The sequence below is a fragment of the Miscanthus floridulus genome, chromosome 1 (assembly GCF_019320115.1).
Source record: "Miscanthus floridulus cultivar M001 chromosome 1, ASM1932011v1, whole genome shotgun sequence".
Lineage (NCBI taxonomy): Eukaryota > Viridiplantae > Streptophyta > Magnoliopsida > Poales > Poaceae > Miscanthus > Miscanthus floridulus.
The window spans coordinates 183,135,811-183,154,378 of record NC_089580.1 but is presented as its reverse complement, the minus strand read 5'-3'; the positions used below and the strand labels follow the sequence as shown (position 1 = coordinate 183,154,378).

At 41.9% G+C, this 18,568-nt stretch overlaps 1 protein-coding gene and 1 pseudogene across 1 annotated transcript; one reads left to right on the top strand and one right to left on the bottom strand.

The window, feature by feature from the left end:
* Positions 1-359: 359 nt before the first annotated feature.
* LOC136504621 (pre-mRNA-splicing factor cwc25-like) lies at positions 360-3,613 on the bottom strand (annotated as a pseudogene).
* Positions 3,614-5,434: 1,821 nt separating this feature from the next.
* LOC136550534 (uncharacterized) lies at positions 5,435-17,805 on the top strand. Its single transcript, XM_066542140.1, is given in 12 exon segments — positions 5,435-5,680; positions 6,160-6,523; positions 6,525-7,670; positions 7,987-9,351; positions 9,514-9,812; positions 12,368-14,013; positions 15,663-16,065; positions 16,157-16,319; positions 16,701-16,804; positions 16,884-16,975; positions 17,085-17,322; positions 17,408-17,805. Coding segments are annotated over 11 exon segments (5,838 nt in total). The 5' UTR covers positions 5,435-5,501; the 3' UTR covers positions 17,162-17,322; positions 17,408-17,805.
* The last annotated feature ends 763 nt before the right edge of the window (positions 17,806-18,568 follow it).

Sequence of the window (18,568 nt, the reverse complement as noted above, 5' to 3'; positions counted from 1 at the left end):
GAAGTGGCTGAGCCAGGAAGTTAATTTTTTGAATGGTACGGAGGGCCAACAGTGTATTTAAAAAAAAATTAAATTCCAGTGGAGAGTTCACGTTCACAGGGCGGCTCCCCCCCCCCCCCCCCCCCCCCCCCTCCCCAACCCCCCACCCACACACACGTGCTTGTTATTCTTTGAACACTGTCAGTCATTCTGCATAAGGATTGCATGCTCAAGTATAGAACAGTGCTTGTGTACAATGGTCCAGACAGTTCGACTGCAAGTTACAGTATAAAACTATACAATATGAGGTTAACACAGTAAATAAGCAATTTAGCTCTATAAACGCAGTCGAGGAGCAAATTGTTCACTTACGAAACTCATGACTGTCTTGTACTTTTCCTTGATGGTTCTACGTTACGAAACTCATGATAGTCTAGTACAATATTGTCAGTCCAAATGGAATTACTTCATAAGGTGTCTTAATCCCCATAGATATGCAAAATATATTGAATAAAAAAGACAGCATTCAACACAACTGAAACCAAGTACATGATGATAATCTATCATCGCACAAAAATAACTCCAGACGTAGAGAAGACAGCTACAGTGCCAACAGCGCTTCAACTTTTGCAATCTGCTCTTCCTCAGTCTTTGGAGGCGGGCTCCTGTTTGTCTGATCATAGAGGTCATGCTTCCATTTTTCTTCTTGATCACCAGAAGCCTGCTCTACGTTGCTTCTCCCACCATATGGGTTGTTAAACCTGTCTCTGTCCATTCCTCCACTACCAGGAAATCTTCCCCTTGAATCATACCCATTTCTCTGGCCATCACTCCTGTGGTCAGGAAACCCCCTTCTGAAGCCTCGATCATCTGGCCTTAGGAACGGTCGATGATTTCCAAATCCTCGTGCGTTATAATTTTCTCCTTTCTTCTCTCATTGCAGAAGTTAGCCCAGGCTGATCAAGTTTCCTTGATCTAGAATCTGGTTCTGTTACAGTGGCAGCAGATTCTTGTATCTTCATCTCCTGAGATGGTGGCCTCTTCTTGGCAAGGGGTGCTGCTTCCTCCAATTGGAAAAATCCATCATGCTTCCATGTTGAATCACCATCCTTCTTTTGCTGGCCCAGCTCAACCTTTCCTTGCAAACTGTGTCCCTCGGTCTTCTGTTTATCTCTATCAGAGAGATGCTCCCTTTGCCTTCCATAGTCTTATAAACAATAAATAACTTAGCATGGATAGAGGATGGAGAATTAAATAAGTGCACAAAGCATGAACTAAGAAGGCAGCTCACCACTAGCCTGGCGGTCATAGTGCCGACCACCTTGCCCAGCACTTCCACGCTCATTGTGCTGTACATAGAAGCACAGGTAGTCTAACATTGTTACAAACAGTGGGCATTTGAATCAATGTGTCATAAAAGAAGTCCCACTACATCAGGAGGAATGTGTTATTTATGTATGACAAGTGGACGAAAAATTTCTATGATTTAGCAATGACCTAATAACATTCTTTATGCTGAAACCTACCTCCCCACTTCAGATGACTCTAAAAAAGATGCACACGAAGGTTACAGTTGTTACTTGTAACCATTAATTAAAACAAGTATAGTCCTGTTAGCTAAAGCTGGCAAACCATGTCCATGAATCTAACTAATCTGTACACACTAAAACTGCATTTCATGAAATTAAATCACTGAAATGCAACAACAGATTCACACATAATCACAAACAGAGCATAACTAATGAATATTTGAACTAAACATGGGGGGGGGGGGGGGGGGGGAGGGAATGAAGCTATGGGTACTAATTTAAGCTGATCGTCTCAAATGCCTGGTTTCTACATTCTAGATATGATAACACAAATCCATTTCAAAATGAAATTATATGTAGACAACAACAAAGCCTTTTAATCTCAAGCATGTCGGGATTGGCTAAATGAAAAGGAAACCCAACAAGAGTCGCATAGAAACTATATGACAAAACAAAATCTCCAAGTTTGAACAGTTGAGCTTCAACTATATAAACTAAATTACCTATGCAATTGCATGTACTTAAAATACAGAAACATGTAGCTGATGTATCACTCATTCAAACCAGCAAGAAATAATAGCTATCATGTCCCAAAGTCAAATTTACTAAGGCCGTCGTTTCAAATAGCGCACACCCATAAAACAACAAAGCATGCCACAATCTTAACAGGTACTCCTCCCTCCGTCCCTAAATAAGTGTCGTTAGATTTATAGAAAATGTTAGCAACCTTTGTATCTCCAAATAAGTTTATTATGAAAATAGATTTGACGATCTATCTAATGATACTAATTATGTACTATAAATATTAATATTTTCTTGTATATATTTGGTCAAAGTTAGAAGTGTTTGACTCCTCGGTAAGCGAGAACGACACCTATTTAGGGACGGAGGGAATAAAGTTTATTACAAAATCATCCTTACTCCAGAGCCCCTCAACACAAAACTCAGAAGTCCTTAACCGTAAATCTGAGTTCTGAGAATAAAATAAATATATAGAAGATATTCAGATTTTTCAGAATAACAACAACATGGAATACTTGCAATGTTTTGAGCAGACTAAATGTCTCTACTATCAAAGGGCCCTATTTGTTATTAGACAAAACTCCACACAATTGCAGTAGTGACCAGGGCTGTCATAACCGGGAGGTTTGCGCTCCAGACCACCAGCAAATATTGACCCATGAATCTGCCTAATAGCACAAATCTGCTAGGTACATTCTCCAGCACCGTTGAAGTTACCAAATGTGGAATGCTTGCTGTTCAGCTATCTAATATGACAGCTCCATAAAATACTTGCTGTTCAGCTATCCAAGATGACAGCTCCGTAACACCACAAGCACAAAATGTATCCAGGCTGTGATAGTGAAAGCACACTAATTGTAGCTATGAAACAATTTGAATTGAAACAGAGAGCAGAAGCTATTGGTGACATTCCCTTTTATAATACAGTAAACTGAGAAAAGACAAGAACCTGAAAGAAAGACCGAGGCCGCCATGCCTCTCTCGACTCAGAAAATCGTTTGGTTCCCCTAGGTGATCTCTCATGCCTTGTGGAGGGGCCATTCTTCACATCACTCGCTGGCTTCGACTCAGCATTCGGAGGATCATCGCCCTGCGCAATATCTCTGTTCCGCTTCTGATCATGGTCCGCCACCTCCGCAGACTCTTCATCTCGACTTCTGTAGTGCGACCTGTCCGATTCACGCCTCCTGTCATCTCTTCTTCTCCTTGGGCTACAAAAGAGATTCAGAAAAATTGCTATCTTGTAAGAAACTGCAGGTCCCAGAAAGAATCGATGATGCCCCCCCCCCCCCCCCCCCCCCCCCCCCCCCCTAAAACCAGCATTCTAATCCATATACCAAAACGCAATCAGATCGGAAATCCGATGGGGGTGCAGCGGATTGGTACCTGGGATCATCCCTCCGCGACCTGGACGAGGAGTGGGGGCGCCTACCGTGCGAGTCGCGCCCGTCGCGCCGGGACGCCTCGTGCGGCTCCCTCGTCGTCATCGTCTTCTCCCCTTCCGCTTCAGCCTCAAAAATTTCCTGTGCTCCGGATGGGTTAGGGTTTGTAGCTTATGCCTGTGCTCCGGATGGGTTAGGGTTTGTAGCTTCTGCCTGGAACCTGGACCTGAAATCAGGGAGACAATCGGAATTTTGCTCTTACGGAAAGTGGGCTTCGCCCAAATGCCATCAATTTTGTGGGCTTCGCTGAAATGCACTTATGAAACGAGTCCAACACGCTATAATGCCATTTTAAGTTTTAAGTCTACTTTAAAAAATTTTCAGCCAAAATTTTAGCCTTCAGTGACCATTTTGCCCCTGAGCTCGTTGAATCGGTGGGGGAAAGCGAGCAGAGAGAGAAGTACGGGCGGTGGTGCTGCTCGTCGCTGGGCACAGAGAGAGACGGTGGGAGACAGAGAGGGCTTGAGCGGTGGAGTTGCTCACCGCTGAGCAGAGCACCTAGGCGAGCAGCCGGTCGCTGGACTGGCGCTGGGAGCACGCGGCTCCGGTTGCTCGGCCTCCCACGACGAACAAGCAGGAAGAAACGAAGAACTGGAAATCTAGAACAGGAAACCGGCGGCCACAAAATCGACGAAAAACTAGACCAAATCAAAACAAATCGCGACCAAACTTTTCACAGGCCATCACAAGGGAGTTGGTGAGCATACTCTAAGAGATCATTGTCCAATTTCAACCCAAACTCCGGAAAAATTAGATCACGACCAAGAACACGAAAAACTCCCCAAAAACAAAATTCGTTCAATTTCTTCGTGCTCGACTCGATTCAATCAAATTCACTTAAAGGGTAGCATCAACTCATGTCATAGCACGAATCTGAGCAAAAAAGAACGAACTAAATCGGTCTCAAAATGAAGAATCGAAGCAAGAACGGGGGAGAGAAAAACTGAGGAAAAAGCTGCAAAAATAAAATCACAGACACAATCCCGACACACGAACTGGTGCCGTCCTTTCACAGATAAACACAGAGAAGGCAAACATTGGAACAACAGACATTCTAGGCCAAACCCTAGAACACGAATCGAAGTCATCGAATGGACGAATCAAAGAGGCAAAAGCAAAATCCCAAAATACAAGAGGAAACGGGAGCACCTGAGACTGCTCTGTGCCAAACGCGGCACCGCCGAGACCCACCGGCACCGGGCACGAGCACCATGAGCGGCCACAGCAGGAGAGAGGGAGAGGGGGAAAGATGAGGACGACTGGCCTGCAAGGCCATGCCTCTGCCCTGCCCTGCGCCTTCCCCGCTGTGGGCTTCGCTCTCCACTGCCATCGGGGCCCAGCCCCTTGCGCCTTCCCAGTGGTGGCGCGACTGGGATTGGGGGCAGCAGCGCGACCAGGGAGCCGCGGGGGCTCGGGTAGGGGGTGGCGGCGTTCCGACGTCGGGCTCCCGCCCAGAGCCTGGTCCTCGTTTTGCGATGGAGAGAGCGAGAATGAAAGAGAGTTCGTGAGGGAGAGGAGAGTGAACGAGGGGATAAGGTAAATGGACACGGAGGGGTAAAACGGTCACACCAAGTCAAATATTGGGCTGAAAAATATTAAAAGTTGGCTTAAATCACGAAATGACAATATAGCGTGAGTGACTGGTTTCATAGAGACATTTTAACGAAGCCCACAATTTTAATAGCATTTAAGCGAAACTCATCTGCCATAAGGGCAAAATTCCAATTTTCTCGAAATCAGGAGTCCAGGACCAAGAATGCTCTGGGTTGGGCCGGGGCCGGGGCCGGAGTCGAAGCCTATATTTCATCAGACGCCGTGACCGTGAGCCGGTCTGGCTAGCTATCTTTAAGATTCGTGCTTTAGACTGGTCGGACGCGGCTTTCACGGCGCGTCTTCGAGCACGGAGTGGGCGACGTTTCTCAAAAAAAAAAAAAAAAAAAAAAAAATCAAACGGGGCGAGGCAACAAGCATCGTGTCCCAAAACCCAGAACCCTAGCTTCCACTTCCGCTGTTGCGCTACGCCGTCGCCATGGAGACGGCTGCAGCGAGGAAGCGGCGGCGGAGCCATTCGCCGCCTTGCGAAGGGGAGGGTCCGAGCGAGGTCAAGCTCGGTAGACTTCGCTTCGACGGCGACGGCGGCGCCAAGGGCGCGTGGGAACACCTCGACCTCGTCCTCTCCCTCCAGAGCAAGGAGCTGTCGCTCGAAAGGTCACCCTTCTGCTTCATGTTTCGGTGAACTTTAGCTCGTGATTATGCTTCCATCGTCTGCTGGTTTAGTCGTCTCAGCTATGGAGGATTGTGTATTACTTGTTTACTGCCATAAATAATGCACGAGATGATTTGCTTAGTTCAGTGCAAATAGGATTTAATGAGATACAATTTTGTTGTTGGCAGATTTTAGCTTGGCTTCATATTTGTTGATTTTGCACAATAATCACATTGATTTATGTCGAATAGTACTTTCTCTTATTACTTTCTGGGATGTCAGAAGCAGTAAGATGGGCAAATTCGACATATTATGTCCAGGAATACCCTATGGAATCTCTCTGATTCATACAGAAGCAAACATTTTAGTGCTACTTAACTGATATACTGGAATAAATTGTTTGAATCCTGTTTAGATCAACCTTATTCTAATCTTCTCATTTGTAATCCTCACCTTCATAAAAACATGTTTATCCGTGCAGAAAGATTGAGCTAGCAGTTGAATTTCTAACCACACTGCCAAATGATTCGAGCCATGGCCATAAGGCGCACAGCATTCAGCTATTGCGTCTGGTGTCATTTATTGGAAACTGGGTGCAGTCTATCTTAAATTTTCCTGATAATAGTAAAAAGATGCTACATACTTTTGATCCAGCATTGGATAGTAGATGCTGGGCAATTTTGAGAGTTTGTGTTGAAAAGAGGCCATCCATTTCAATATCTCTGAACTTACTTAAATCACTTAGTCGTGTTGCAAGTCATGGTTTGGGCAGAGTTGAAAGCAACAGGTCACGTGCTGACAATGAATCTATTGAGCTCTTCGAACAAGTGTTTGACTGTATGTCACTTGCTTTTCTCCTCCAACACAAGAGCTTTCTTCAGTGCAGGTGTAGATTTATGGGCCTCGTGTGCTATTGAGGTTATCAATCTTGCCCAGAAGCTTTCAGCTAATGAGGACGATTTCTGCCCTGTTCTTCAGAAACATGCAAATTGCCTCCTTGGGCAATTCTCAAGCTTCCTGAGATTTTACGCAAATCCGAAGAATATTTTCCATGCTTTTGTTGATAAGGTTCTACGGCCATTGTTGGAATTGTTAGTTTTACTTAATTCACAAGCAAATTCCAGTAAGCACAAGCATTCAGGAACAATGTTGAAAGTTGTTGAAGATGTCTTGTCAAATGGACTGTTTCATCCCCAACACCTTAGTGGATATTTCGGTCTCAGCAGTTTGAATAAATCTTCTTCTGCCAAGGATATCAAAGGAAGCTACCATAGACATCTATTTCAGCGATTCAAAGGAATAAAAACAGAAAACAAGGCTGTATTGCTGGCTGGGTTTGGTTACTTACTTCAATTGTTTGTCAGGAGAGCTAGAAATCAAAGAACTGTAGCACTGAGTGGAACAACTTTGGGTCGGCTGCACAAAAGCAATGAGGGTTCTGAAGAACCACAACAACATAGAGAATCACTTTTTGAAGTGTTTATTAAGTTTATGGAGCCCATGGTGTTAGAGTGTAAATCGTATTCTCAAAAGGATTTTTCTAGGTTAGGGGTGACAAGGCTAGTAGAGGTCCATTGCATGCTGAAATCCATTAATGTGATGCTGATAACACTTATTGAAGAGAAGATCTATGTTCCTACAGAGGACACATTGGAAGGATCTTACTTCAACTTTTTGCAGGATATTTACTCTGTCTTGATCTCAATATCTGAAAAGATGTACAAGTTCTGGATGTCTGCTGTGCATCTAGAAGATGTAAGCATTAAGAAGATAGTACCTTTAATGTTCGCAGAGATTATTTCTGCAGTTGGCAGTTTTCTAGAAATCGAGTACAAAGTTCTGGGAGATGACCTTATGAAATTGTGGTTAATGATTTTTGCTTTGTCTGCAATTAATACATCTTCCAAGGACATCAAACCCTGTTTCCTGCTAGCTTCAAAGATTTCAAGCCTCGCAGCCCAAGTGATTTGCACATTCAGTGAGCTTCGTCAGGTTGGTTATGTACTTTTCAGCTGTTACTTTCAGTAATTTCTCACTTGATTGTTTGATAAGGTTGCAAACGAGCAATGTTCGTTGTTTCGGTGGACCTCTTTTTTTTGCCTCCAACACACAAGAGAGCTGTGTATCATTATATTAAGAGCTGTGTATCATTATATTAAGAAGATACGAGTCTAAGAAGATCATACAAGTGTAACAACAAGCCCAATGTTTGGGTGGACTTTGTGTGCCTTTGTACATTCTGTTTGCATGCTCTTCTTTCCCCTACCCTGGTCTGATGTTTATTTTTTCTCTTTGGTTCGTATTGTAGGTTTCCCGCTCGATTTTCAGGCTGTGTGATGCTGTGAGAGCATTCAGAGTTGATGGCCCTGATGGAGTACAAGGCTCATTTTCTGTGGCTTCTTTATCATCCCAGGAATGTTTGGAATCATTGACAACATTGTTGAGTTCTGAAACATTGATGGGTGCTATTCGTACTTCAATTAAGTCTATGCCTCAAGGGCAGTCTAGTCGATGCATAGAGGAGCTTACATCGGATCTCACAGAAACATTGAACTGGATGACAGATTGTAGTTTGGAAGATGATTTACACAAACTTGGAGAGCCGTCCATTGCCAGGAAGTCTATTTTTTGTCATAAAGCCGAGCTTCTTGGCAGGCACTTATCTGAAGTCTATGCTAGCGTTCTTGACTCAATAACTGTCACTGCTTCAAATAGTACACTGGTAGGAAAATCTGTTGAAATGTTGGTCAATGCAGTCAGACCAAATTTCAGTCACTTGGTCGGAAACGAATCAAAAAAATTAAATGGATTCATTTCCTCAATTATGGGAAAATTTACATCTAAAAAACTACGTGCCAACCGGCAGAAGATCCCAAGTTTTTCCTGGATGTTTTGCCTGTTCTTTCGCCTGTATATATCATGTAGAAGTTTGTATCAGCAATGTATTGGCCTCATGCCTCCAGATGTAGCCACAGATGCAACAAAGTTAGTGGGGAATCCATTCATTGTATGCTCAGGAAAGGTGTGGACCAATCCTGCCAATATTCTCGGGAAGGGTTATTTTGCATTGATTGTTGAAAATTCAAACTCCCTTTTGGATGTTATTGAGAGTTTATCAGAGTCTCTCTCAAGAAACTGTGCTTATTTTGCTCCACTTGTTTACATCTTTCATGTGATGGCTCTGCAGAGACTCAATGACCTTAACAGGCAGATTAAGGCACTTCAATTTTTGCTTGAAGATGATGCTTGGCAACTAGATAATAAGGATATAGGAAGCACTCAACTATTAAAGGAATCTTGCAGCCTTGAGGCTGCTAAATTGATGAGTTTTATGATGAAATATGTGAAGCTATTATCTTCAGGAGAAAATGGTCCTTTTGGGTCTTACGAAGTTAGTGGTTCCTGGAATTTGAGTCTATGTTCCTTAGATGAAGGCTCTTTTCCTATAGCCACTTGGCATCTTCTGTGTGAAAACATTGACATTTGGAACTCTCATGCCTCTAAGAAGGATTTAAAGATTTTCTTCTCTAATTTGATAAGGTTTTCTTTTACTCAAAAGAGACCTTCCATGGATAAGGAGGAGAATAATGGCACTCAATCTTCATACAGAGAAATGACTTTGCATAGTATTTCTGTGGGGGTCCTTTGTGATACATTTATTTATGACCAAAAGGTATCTATCACTGTAATCCTTCTATTCCAAGAAAAGATTGCTATGTATGTTGGTATATTGAATCTACTATTTGACTGTCAGTGTTTATTTTATATTTGATAGCTGGGGGTGTTTCACATGCTTTCCTAATGACCTGATCAAATTTGAAATGAATATTTCTAGGTAATCTTGAAGAATTTGGCATCAAGTTTTTGTCATGCTTTGAAGAAATCGTTATCTTTTGTTACCAACTCTGATGAAGATAATGCCCTTTTGGACACTTCACCTGATTTGATGGAGACAATAAGTAACCTGGAAAATGAGAAGTTGATTGGTACAGGTTCTGCTGCTACGCATGCACACTGCATAGACAAACACTGGATCTGTGAGGAACTCCTTAATTTTTTTAGTGCTGTTCCTGGATTTGATGCAAATTCCAAGGCATTCATACGGCTTATAAACTATATTCTCCATCTTGAAAGGTATGTATCAAGTATATGACTTTGCTCACTTGTGCTAGCTTTGATTCCTATGCTTTCTTCTACAGGGTCACAAAAACTTGTCGTTTACTAAAGATTCAGTCAAACCTTAAAAACTACAAACATCAATGACTATTACATTATTATTTAGTTTGGAGTTGTGTAAGTTAAATGTGTTGATTTGTAACGCAAGAATCACTTGCCAAAATCTCAAAATATATATATATTAGATTAGACTTCTAGTTAATTTTCATTTTACCTATTTGATGTATCAATCTTGTATTTTCCTATATTTAGAAACTTGAAAAGTTGACTCTCAAATCTTGGAGACTTACAATTGGGATGGAGGGAGTATGAGGATTTTAAATAAACTAGAAAAATAACGTCAAGACCACCATTAAAGTCGAAATGATTCAAGTAGTTGTCGAGCGGAGTGTGAGTTTATAAAATACCACTGTAGGGGTTGAGTAAGTTAAGTGCACTTCCCCAATCAGAAAGATTCTCGACTCGTTTCACGTTTCTTTCTTATCAGTCTCGCTCCTCAGGTTCTAAATTCCAGAGGCGAGTACGGAAAGAGTGCCTCTGTTGAATACTGATGGCAGAAATTAACTATGTGTTTTTGTTGCCATCATCAATAAACACTTGTGTGCTGAACAATACAAAAAGGAAATAGCGAACCGGTTGTTCTAAAATATTTGCCACTTTGACCAAATTAGACAATGCATGTTAACTCCAATTTCCATCATAAGACCAAAAGCGAGTCAAAGTTAAATATTTAGTTAATAAGCTGTGCATATAAAAGTAAACTAGGAGCTGAAAAGGTGTCTAGTATCTGTAAAGAAATCTTTCAGTTGAAAGAGCCTAGTATTTGAGAATGTATGGAGCATCTTTGTTTCTCGGGTGCATGTCATAAAAAAACTAACCCCGACCGTGGAACCAGTATGTATTTGTTAACATTTTTTCTACTTATTAATATAACTTCACACAGCTCTTCATCGTTTTCAACAAAAAAATAATGCATGGAGCATCACCAGCAAAACCTTTCTATCTTTGTTCTTCCCACTTTTGCGCTTGCTATAGAACACCCCACCTCGGGTACGCCCTGTATCGCTAGTAAAGATAGGTCTGCTTATTTTCCTATCTGCACTTGGAAAAGCCTCATATTGCCGCATAATATGCCCTCTAACCGAGGTAGGGTTAGATAGAAATTGTATGCTTTATTCTTTTACCTACCAGAAGGGCGGGCCTGGTGCAAGCGGTAGAGTCTTACCGCCTGTGACCGGAAGGTCCCGGGTTCGAGTCGCGGTCTCCTCGCATTGCACAAGCGAGGGTAAGGCTTGCCACTAACAACCTTCCCCAGACCCCGCACAGAGCGGGAGCTCTCTGCACTGGGTACGCCCTTTTTTTTATTCTTTTACCTACCAACTGGGTGGTGGAGTACCGCCTAGCCTAGGGGGGTAGGCGGTACCCTAGGCGGCGCTAGCCCGGCGGTGGCAGAAGGCGCGCAGATCCAGCTAAGGCAAGTGTGTGTGGGGGTGATGTAGACGTTGGGCGTCGGTGGGGGAGGAAGGGACGTCGGGCAGAGGTGGCCAGCGAGGAGTCGGGAGGGTGACGGCGCCGGGCGCGGGTGGGCGGTGGCTGGGCGTGGCTAAAGGAGACTGGGAGTGAGAGATACGGGAGAGGAACCAGCGGCGGCAGCTGAGCACAAAGGAGACCTAGGGATAAGGTGTCGGTGGGGTTCAGACTTGGGCTTTGGGCTGTTTGATGGGCCTTTCTCTTCAATGAGGTCCACTTATCTCCTATTTCCCATTTTCTTAAAATATATATGTGTGTATATGCTAACGCCTAGAAAATGCCTAGGCGCGCCTAGGATCTAGGCAGAGGGTTACTGCCTAGAGAGCGCCTAGCGCTTTTTGTAACATTGGCTGTCATTATCTCTATTGCTAGTTAAAAAGGGTGGGCTCAAGTCAAAATAGGAAGATGACTTAATGGCTACCAGTGAGAATATAAAAAATAAAGGCGCTCTTTTCGCCTAGAAAATGCCTGTGCTTATTATGAAAAACTGAACATGAATTGCTACAGATTTCTTGAATTCCTTAATTGATAGGTGATGTGGAAAGGTGGTAATAGCATTTTGATGCAATGCCTTAGGATCAACAAAGTACCATTCCTCTGCTCTGACTTGCTTTTCTATCAAGGGAAGGGCAAAAGTGAGGATTTATTTATCCCCTTGTGCATGGGGCTCTTGTTGGCACACAATATCCATGGCTTCTGTGTCATAGCCACTCCTTTCCCTCTTTCTTTTGTGTGTTGACTGCTTTCATGACATACCAAAATCCTTGTTAACACAAACATTGAGTTTGATGTTTGATTTTATTGACGATCTCTAGTTTCTACTCATCCACTGTAGTCAGTAAATCAAGCTCAACTTTTCATGTGATAAATGTTATTTGCCAAAGAATAATGGAAAATAGGTGTCAATGTGCGCGTTTAATATCTGAAATATTGACCATTTGGTTTATCTTTTGCTGCCCATTAATTGTTTCCTCTCCTTGCAGATTGCTGCTACTTAAATTGCTAGGTCTTCGTTGTGAATCCTGCAATCCCATGAAGTTACTGCGTTTGTTTATATGTTGTCGTAGGGCTCTGATAAATCTCATCATAAAATTCGGGAAAGAGTGCCCAGAGGCAAAGCAATACTTGGCCTTTTCAGAGAAAAATGGTAACTCATATTCCCTGGTTTGGTTTTTGAGATCTGTTAAGGAAATTTTTGGTTCGTCACATAAAATATTTGACGAGTGTACTGATGAGGTGAATAGGTTGATGTTCTCCTTGTTAGATAAGACATCAGAATTATTTTCTACACTAGCTAGTATGAATTCATCAGTTTACTTGTTTCATTTAAAGAAACAAATTGAATCTTCCCTGGATGGTAGCCCTATTGAAAGGGAGACTTCAGGCCATAATGATCAGACATTTGATATAGTAGAATTATCAGCCTTGGAGTGTGTCAAAAGTATGGCCGAACTGTTACAGAAGACTGCAACTGGGATACCTGTTACCATAAAGGACGGCAAGTGTGTTATCAAATTAGAAGACTGCCGTAACGCTGTATGCTGGAAAAGATTGTCATGCACCATGTCTTGCATAGGCGGATTCTTGCAGGGACTTAATTCAGCACTAGAAAGTGCATTCAACGATCATCCAATAGCAAGCTCAGAGGACAAGAAAATGACACTTCAGTATTGTTCAAGATTTAGCAGTTGTATTGCTAAGTTTGGGGCCTTTGTAGATATTTGCGTTCGTGTCTTGTTTATGGATAACAAGGATTCTGCCTCTAGAGGTTTAGTTTCTGTTCGTCTTCCACAAGAGCTGGATTGTGTGAATGGTTTTCTGAATATTGAAGCAGTCATGGATGAATTGACAAAGTGTGGAAGTCGTGGAGTCGATCTGTCGAAGATACAGTATATGGAAAATGTTCTTCTGGAAAACCTGTTGAAAGGTGAATGCCCAATCATATCATTCACTTTGAGAGAGGTATACAATATATCTGCTGCTATTGTTAAGCTGCACGGTTACCTATCCTTTCCAAGTGATGTTTCTAGGCAGGCTTGCAGCCCTGTCAAACAGCTTTCATTGGGTACCATGCTTGGGACAGCTTTCATCACTCTACAGAAAGTTGCAGACATGTCTAGCTGGCCACACATGTCTTGTCTTGTATGGATTGATGGGGTATTAAGATATCTTGAAGTCTTAGGAAGTGCATTTACATTGCCTGAGCTCAATATCTCAATAGAATTGTATACTCAGATAGTAAATGCCCTATTGAGGGCTATTGGAAAATGCATCTTACTTCAACGGAAGAATGCAACTCTTCCTACTCATGAGATTGGCTCAAGCACGAAAACACTGCAATTACAGAATGCATCTGGTTATGCTTTTACTAAAGATTTCATTGATATGCAGAATAGATTAAATTCATTGAAATCGAGGCTTCGACTGGTACTTGGAAAATTTGTCAATATTGCACCAAACACACATCTAAATGCAGCTCTACAAGTAATTGAAAGGGCATTGGTTGGAGTGAATCAGTGTAGTCATTCAATATACGAAGTTTACACTGGAAATCCTGATGGTGGGACAGTTTCTTCTGATGTTGCTGCTGGGATCGACTGCCTCTATCTAATTCTTGATTTTGTACCAGGTTAGTGGCCAGATTTTTCTATTGGTTATTGTCATGTGGGGCCAGAAGTACTCAAGGCGCCGGCGCGCCAGGGATGTGCGGCGAGCGGCAGAGCGCGCTGACCGCGCGTGTGCGCGGGAGAACCGGGCCGAGCCAGCCATCAGTGGCTAAGAGGAAGGATAGGATTAGTTGCTGTTTTTGATCCATAACTCTAGGAGCGCATGGCGCTAGTTTGTTTTGGGCCTGAGGCCATTAATATTGTACTCGGTGACAATCGGAGGGATTAAGCAAGAAGTTATTCCCTAAACCTATCTCTCTCTCTACTCAATTAAGCCTGCGGCGGAGGGGAAAAACCTCGCCGGAGAAGACGGATCGCGGCTACGAATTACGTAGTCGAGGTCCAGCTACCCAAGGGTTTGAGGCCCTTGACAACCTGGTATCAGATTCCAGAAGATCCTCACTAGAAGCATACTCCACGCGTTGCTGCGGGTCTTAAAAACAAAATCACTGCATGTATTAGTTATTAGACCTAAACGTTCTTGCATCAATTCTTATCAAAATTGGGTGTGACAATGAAAGAATTTAATAAAAAAACTAAAATAATTAGATCGAATTATAAGATGATGGAATGGCAAAACAAATACCAATATATGAATGCCTTGTATATTTTTTATATATGGAAAATAGTAATTGCACTTAGTGGACGTGATGTGGATGGCTTGCATTGATAGGTCCAAAGTTAGTGGACTGACGTGGCATTAGTGGGAGATGATGTGGATAGTAAATGAGAAATGATGTGGATGGCTTGCATGTTGAGATAGAACTTATAGTGGAGTTTGAAAATATAAGATATATAGATAGATATAGATATAGATATAGATATAGATATAGATATAGATATAGATTTCTACATCAACTTTTGTTTCTGTTACCAAAGGTGGTTTCAATCCATTGCTTGTGGATAGTGAGATTGATGTCAAATCAGCTTCCTAGGAGGATTCAGTAATGTACCAAGTATATACTAACATCATATGTGAGAACTAGATTAGTTGCCCTTGCCCAACAATACTAAAGATTGTATCCTACAGGTCAGTAATTCTTAGCAGTTGATTCTTGCTTCACAGCTATATGTTCCTAAAGCTGTCTAGTGCTCCCCTTGCAAATACATGTTAGCCTAAAATTTGTGCCAGTCAAACTTTAGGTTTGAGCAACGGCATTAAAAATGGATTCAGATTGTATGGACGAAATTGTATATGTCCTCTAATCAACATCAAGTTTTCATATACATGAATATGTCGTAGTGCTGTGGAAAAATGTTTGATCCACACTTCCATTTATATTTTGGTACTTGCTTGATATTCTAGTGCCTAATGCTGGTGCCTGTCAATAATCAGTACCAGACGTTCCACAGTTCACTGCTTTTCTAACTGACCTATGCAGATTTTAGCATATCAATACATGAACTAGTTGATGCTGTTTAGGAACCTTGATCTAAACTTCTAAAATTCTTATACGATGACGAATAGTGTGTGAAGCAGCAAACATTTATTGTCTGTTGCTTCTATGTCTGTGGGGTTTACATGATTACATCTGTGCTATGAAGAGTATCCATATGGAAAGCCCGGTTTGAGAAAAGGTGAATTTTGACTATTTTTCAACCCATATTGCAGGAAATAAGCGTGTTTTTAAGAGAACTGTCCCTGGCCTAGTTGGCGCTTTATTCAACATTGTACTACACCTTCAGAGTCTACATATTTTCTACACTCAGAAGCTGCCGCCTCATTGTAGTGTGTTCCATCCAGATGCTGGAGCCGCTGTTCTAATGTGTGTGGAGGTTATCACTTCATTTGTGGGAAGGCATTCTTTTCAAATTGATGCATCCCATGTTTCCCAGTGCCTGCATGTTCCTGTGACACTCTTCAAAGGGTTTAAACATCTTCTAGCAAAGTACTGCAACCAAAGTGTAGGTCACCATGCAGATCATGTTGAATATATTCTTGATAGACAATTTTCAGTTGATATCTATGCTGCATGTTGCAAATTGTTATGCACTACTCTTCGGCACCACCAACGGTAGAGATTTTGACTCTCTTGTTCTCTGTGATTTTGTGTTCTTTGCATTTGGTCTTCATATCATAACACCCCCAACCCTCTTTCCCTGTAGTGAGATTGGGCAATGTGTGGCACTCCTGGAGGATTCAGTAAGCATACTGCTCGGTTGTTTGGAGTCCACTGATTCAAAGATGGTTAACATGGCTGGATATTTTGCTTGGAATATGGAGGAGGCACTAAAATGTGCTTCCTTTTTCAGAAGGATCTATGAAGAGGTTAGTGATGTTTATGTTTTTGTTTTTTTATTTGAAATGATACAAATATTACTTTGATAGTGTGACGTGTCTGGCCTTAAGGTTGGGCTGTGTGTTTCCATGTGGTCTGCTGTATCCTGTTTCTGCTGAAGTATTTGGCATCGTTAAGCTATCTTCACAGAAGATAATGCTAATAATAGGCTTTTTTTAACTGAAAACCGTGGAGCAAAGCTAATAGTAGGCTTTGTACTGACTACTGAGATATTTGCTGTGACAAGAGTTTGGCTAAGTGAAAATTAATGACACAACAAAGAAATGCCAATGCAACTGAGGCATGCATATTTTTGTTTCATGTACCTACAAAAACTAATATACTTTTCTCCTATTGTGTGGGCAATGCAGATGCGCCAGCAGAGAGAAACCCTAGGAAAACATGCCATGCACTTTCTTGCTGGTTATATTTCCATGTTTTCTGGACAGGGTCCTTTTCAGACAGGGATAACACGGTATGTTCTACTTTAGACTCAAGTCAAGCTGTTCATTATGTGCTTTTGTTTCAGCAGACTTGCTCTTCTGACATGGCAGAGAAATTGACGAGGCCCTGAGACCTGGTGTATATTCCCTGATTGATATATGCGAGGAAAGTGATTTTCAACAGCTCCACACGTACCTGGGTGGTCCGTAGCCCTTATTAACCTGCTCGACGATTTTTACTTCTGAACACACAGATAACCTCTTAGATAACTCTTCCTGTTGTTTCTTTTTTTTCTTCCTTTGTCTTTCCAGAGGGCCCATGCCGAACCACTCTTGCTGATCTGGTGCGTGACTATAAATTACACTTCCAGTATCAGGGCAAGATCTAAGCCAGCCTGTTCTTTAATTTTCAACAACTGGCGTTTATCCCATCATGGCTGGGTAGAAAATTTATGGAGTACCATATTCTGGGACGATCTTGTGTTTTGGGTGGACTAATTTTGGCTTAATGGCTGCCCACTGACTTTTGATCAAGGAGACATGGTGGCTAGTAAGGGTTTTTTTATCAAACTTTATAGATTAGAATGTGAATCCAAGCCAAACAAACTAATTGATTCTGTTTTCTCTACTCACAGATTTAAGGCTTGTGAAATCAACTTCCCATGTGGAAGGACCAAGGCAGTCCATAAGATGTATAGATGCCCAGTGCTGTTCTGCAAATCGACCTGGTAATATCAAGCAGATGTTGACATTTAATTTCAGGGGAATGTATGACGTGCATGCTTACCCTTGACTAAGTGATATTGAAGCTGGATCACCACAATATAATTCTTTTTCCTGGTACTTAACAACAGTAAAGATAATAGGAAGGTTATGATCTAGTGGTGTTTGGCTACCTTATAAGATTTACTGATTAAAACATTGTAATGCCAAAACATGTATAGATCATAACTGACAAAAGAGAATTACCTAGTGTCCTGGTGAAGTTCTGTTGGTTCGACCTGCTTCTAATGCAATCCAGAATGATATTTATCACTCAGAAGTCAGAATCGAGCCCCCTACTTCTGTTTTGCCTGTTTTCCTTTTGCAGTTTCCTTTCACAGTTTCGCACACCCACAAAAGTTTTTTACTCTCTCCGTCCCAAAGAGAATGTAAATCTCAATTTTCGAGTTAGAGGAGTCAAACGATTTTAAATTTGACCAATTATATACAAAAGTACTAATATTTATGATGCGTGATAAGTATTAATGTATGATTAGATTGTGGAATTTTTTTTTCGTAATAAAGCTATTTGGAGAGACAAATGTTGATACTATTTTTAGAAACCTAGTCAAACTTGAGAATGTTTGACTTATCGAAAATTGAGATTTATATTTTTTTTGGGATGGAGGGAGTAGAATGGAATGTGCATTCATGCGTTTGGAACATGCTCTAGTTGAATTTTTATTGCCGTGGCTAGGCAATTTGCATTTGCTGGCTCATGCTGCAGCAGTGACCGGCGGGCATGCAGCTAGTCTGCATTTTCTTCTAAAAGATGGTCCATAGGATTTGGGAGCACTGCGTATATCAGGGATTTGTCAAGAGCTAGTAGACGAATTAGTGATGATCTTGTATGGTTACTAAGCCATATCTGAAAACAGAATTGATAATAATCTGTAAGTTATTAACACCACAGTTCCAGCCAAAGCTGCCGACTTGAGTCGCGCTTAATCGATGCTCCTATACGAAGTCGTGGTCGGTGTCAATTCACGGCCACAAGAGAATATCTGAAGTGATAGGAAGAGGGGACAAGGGAA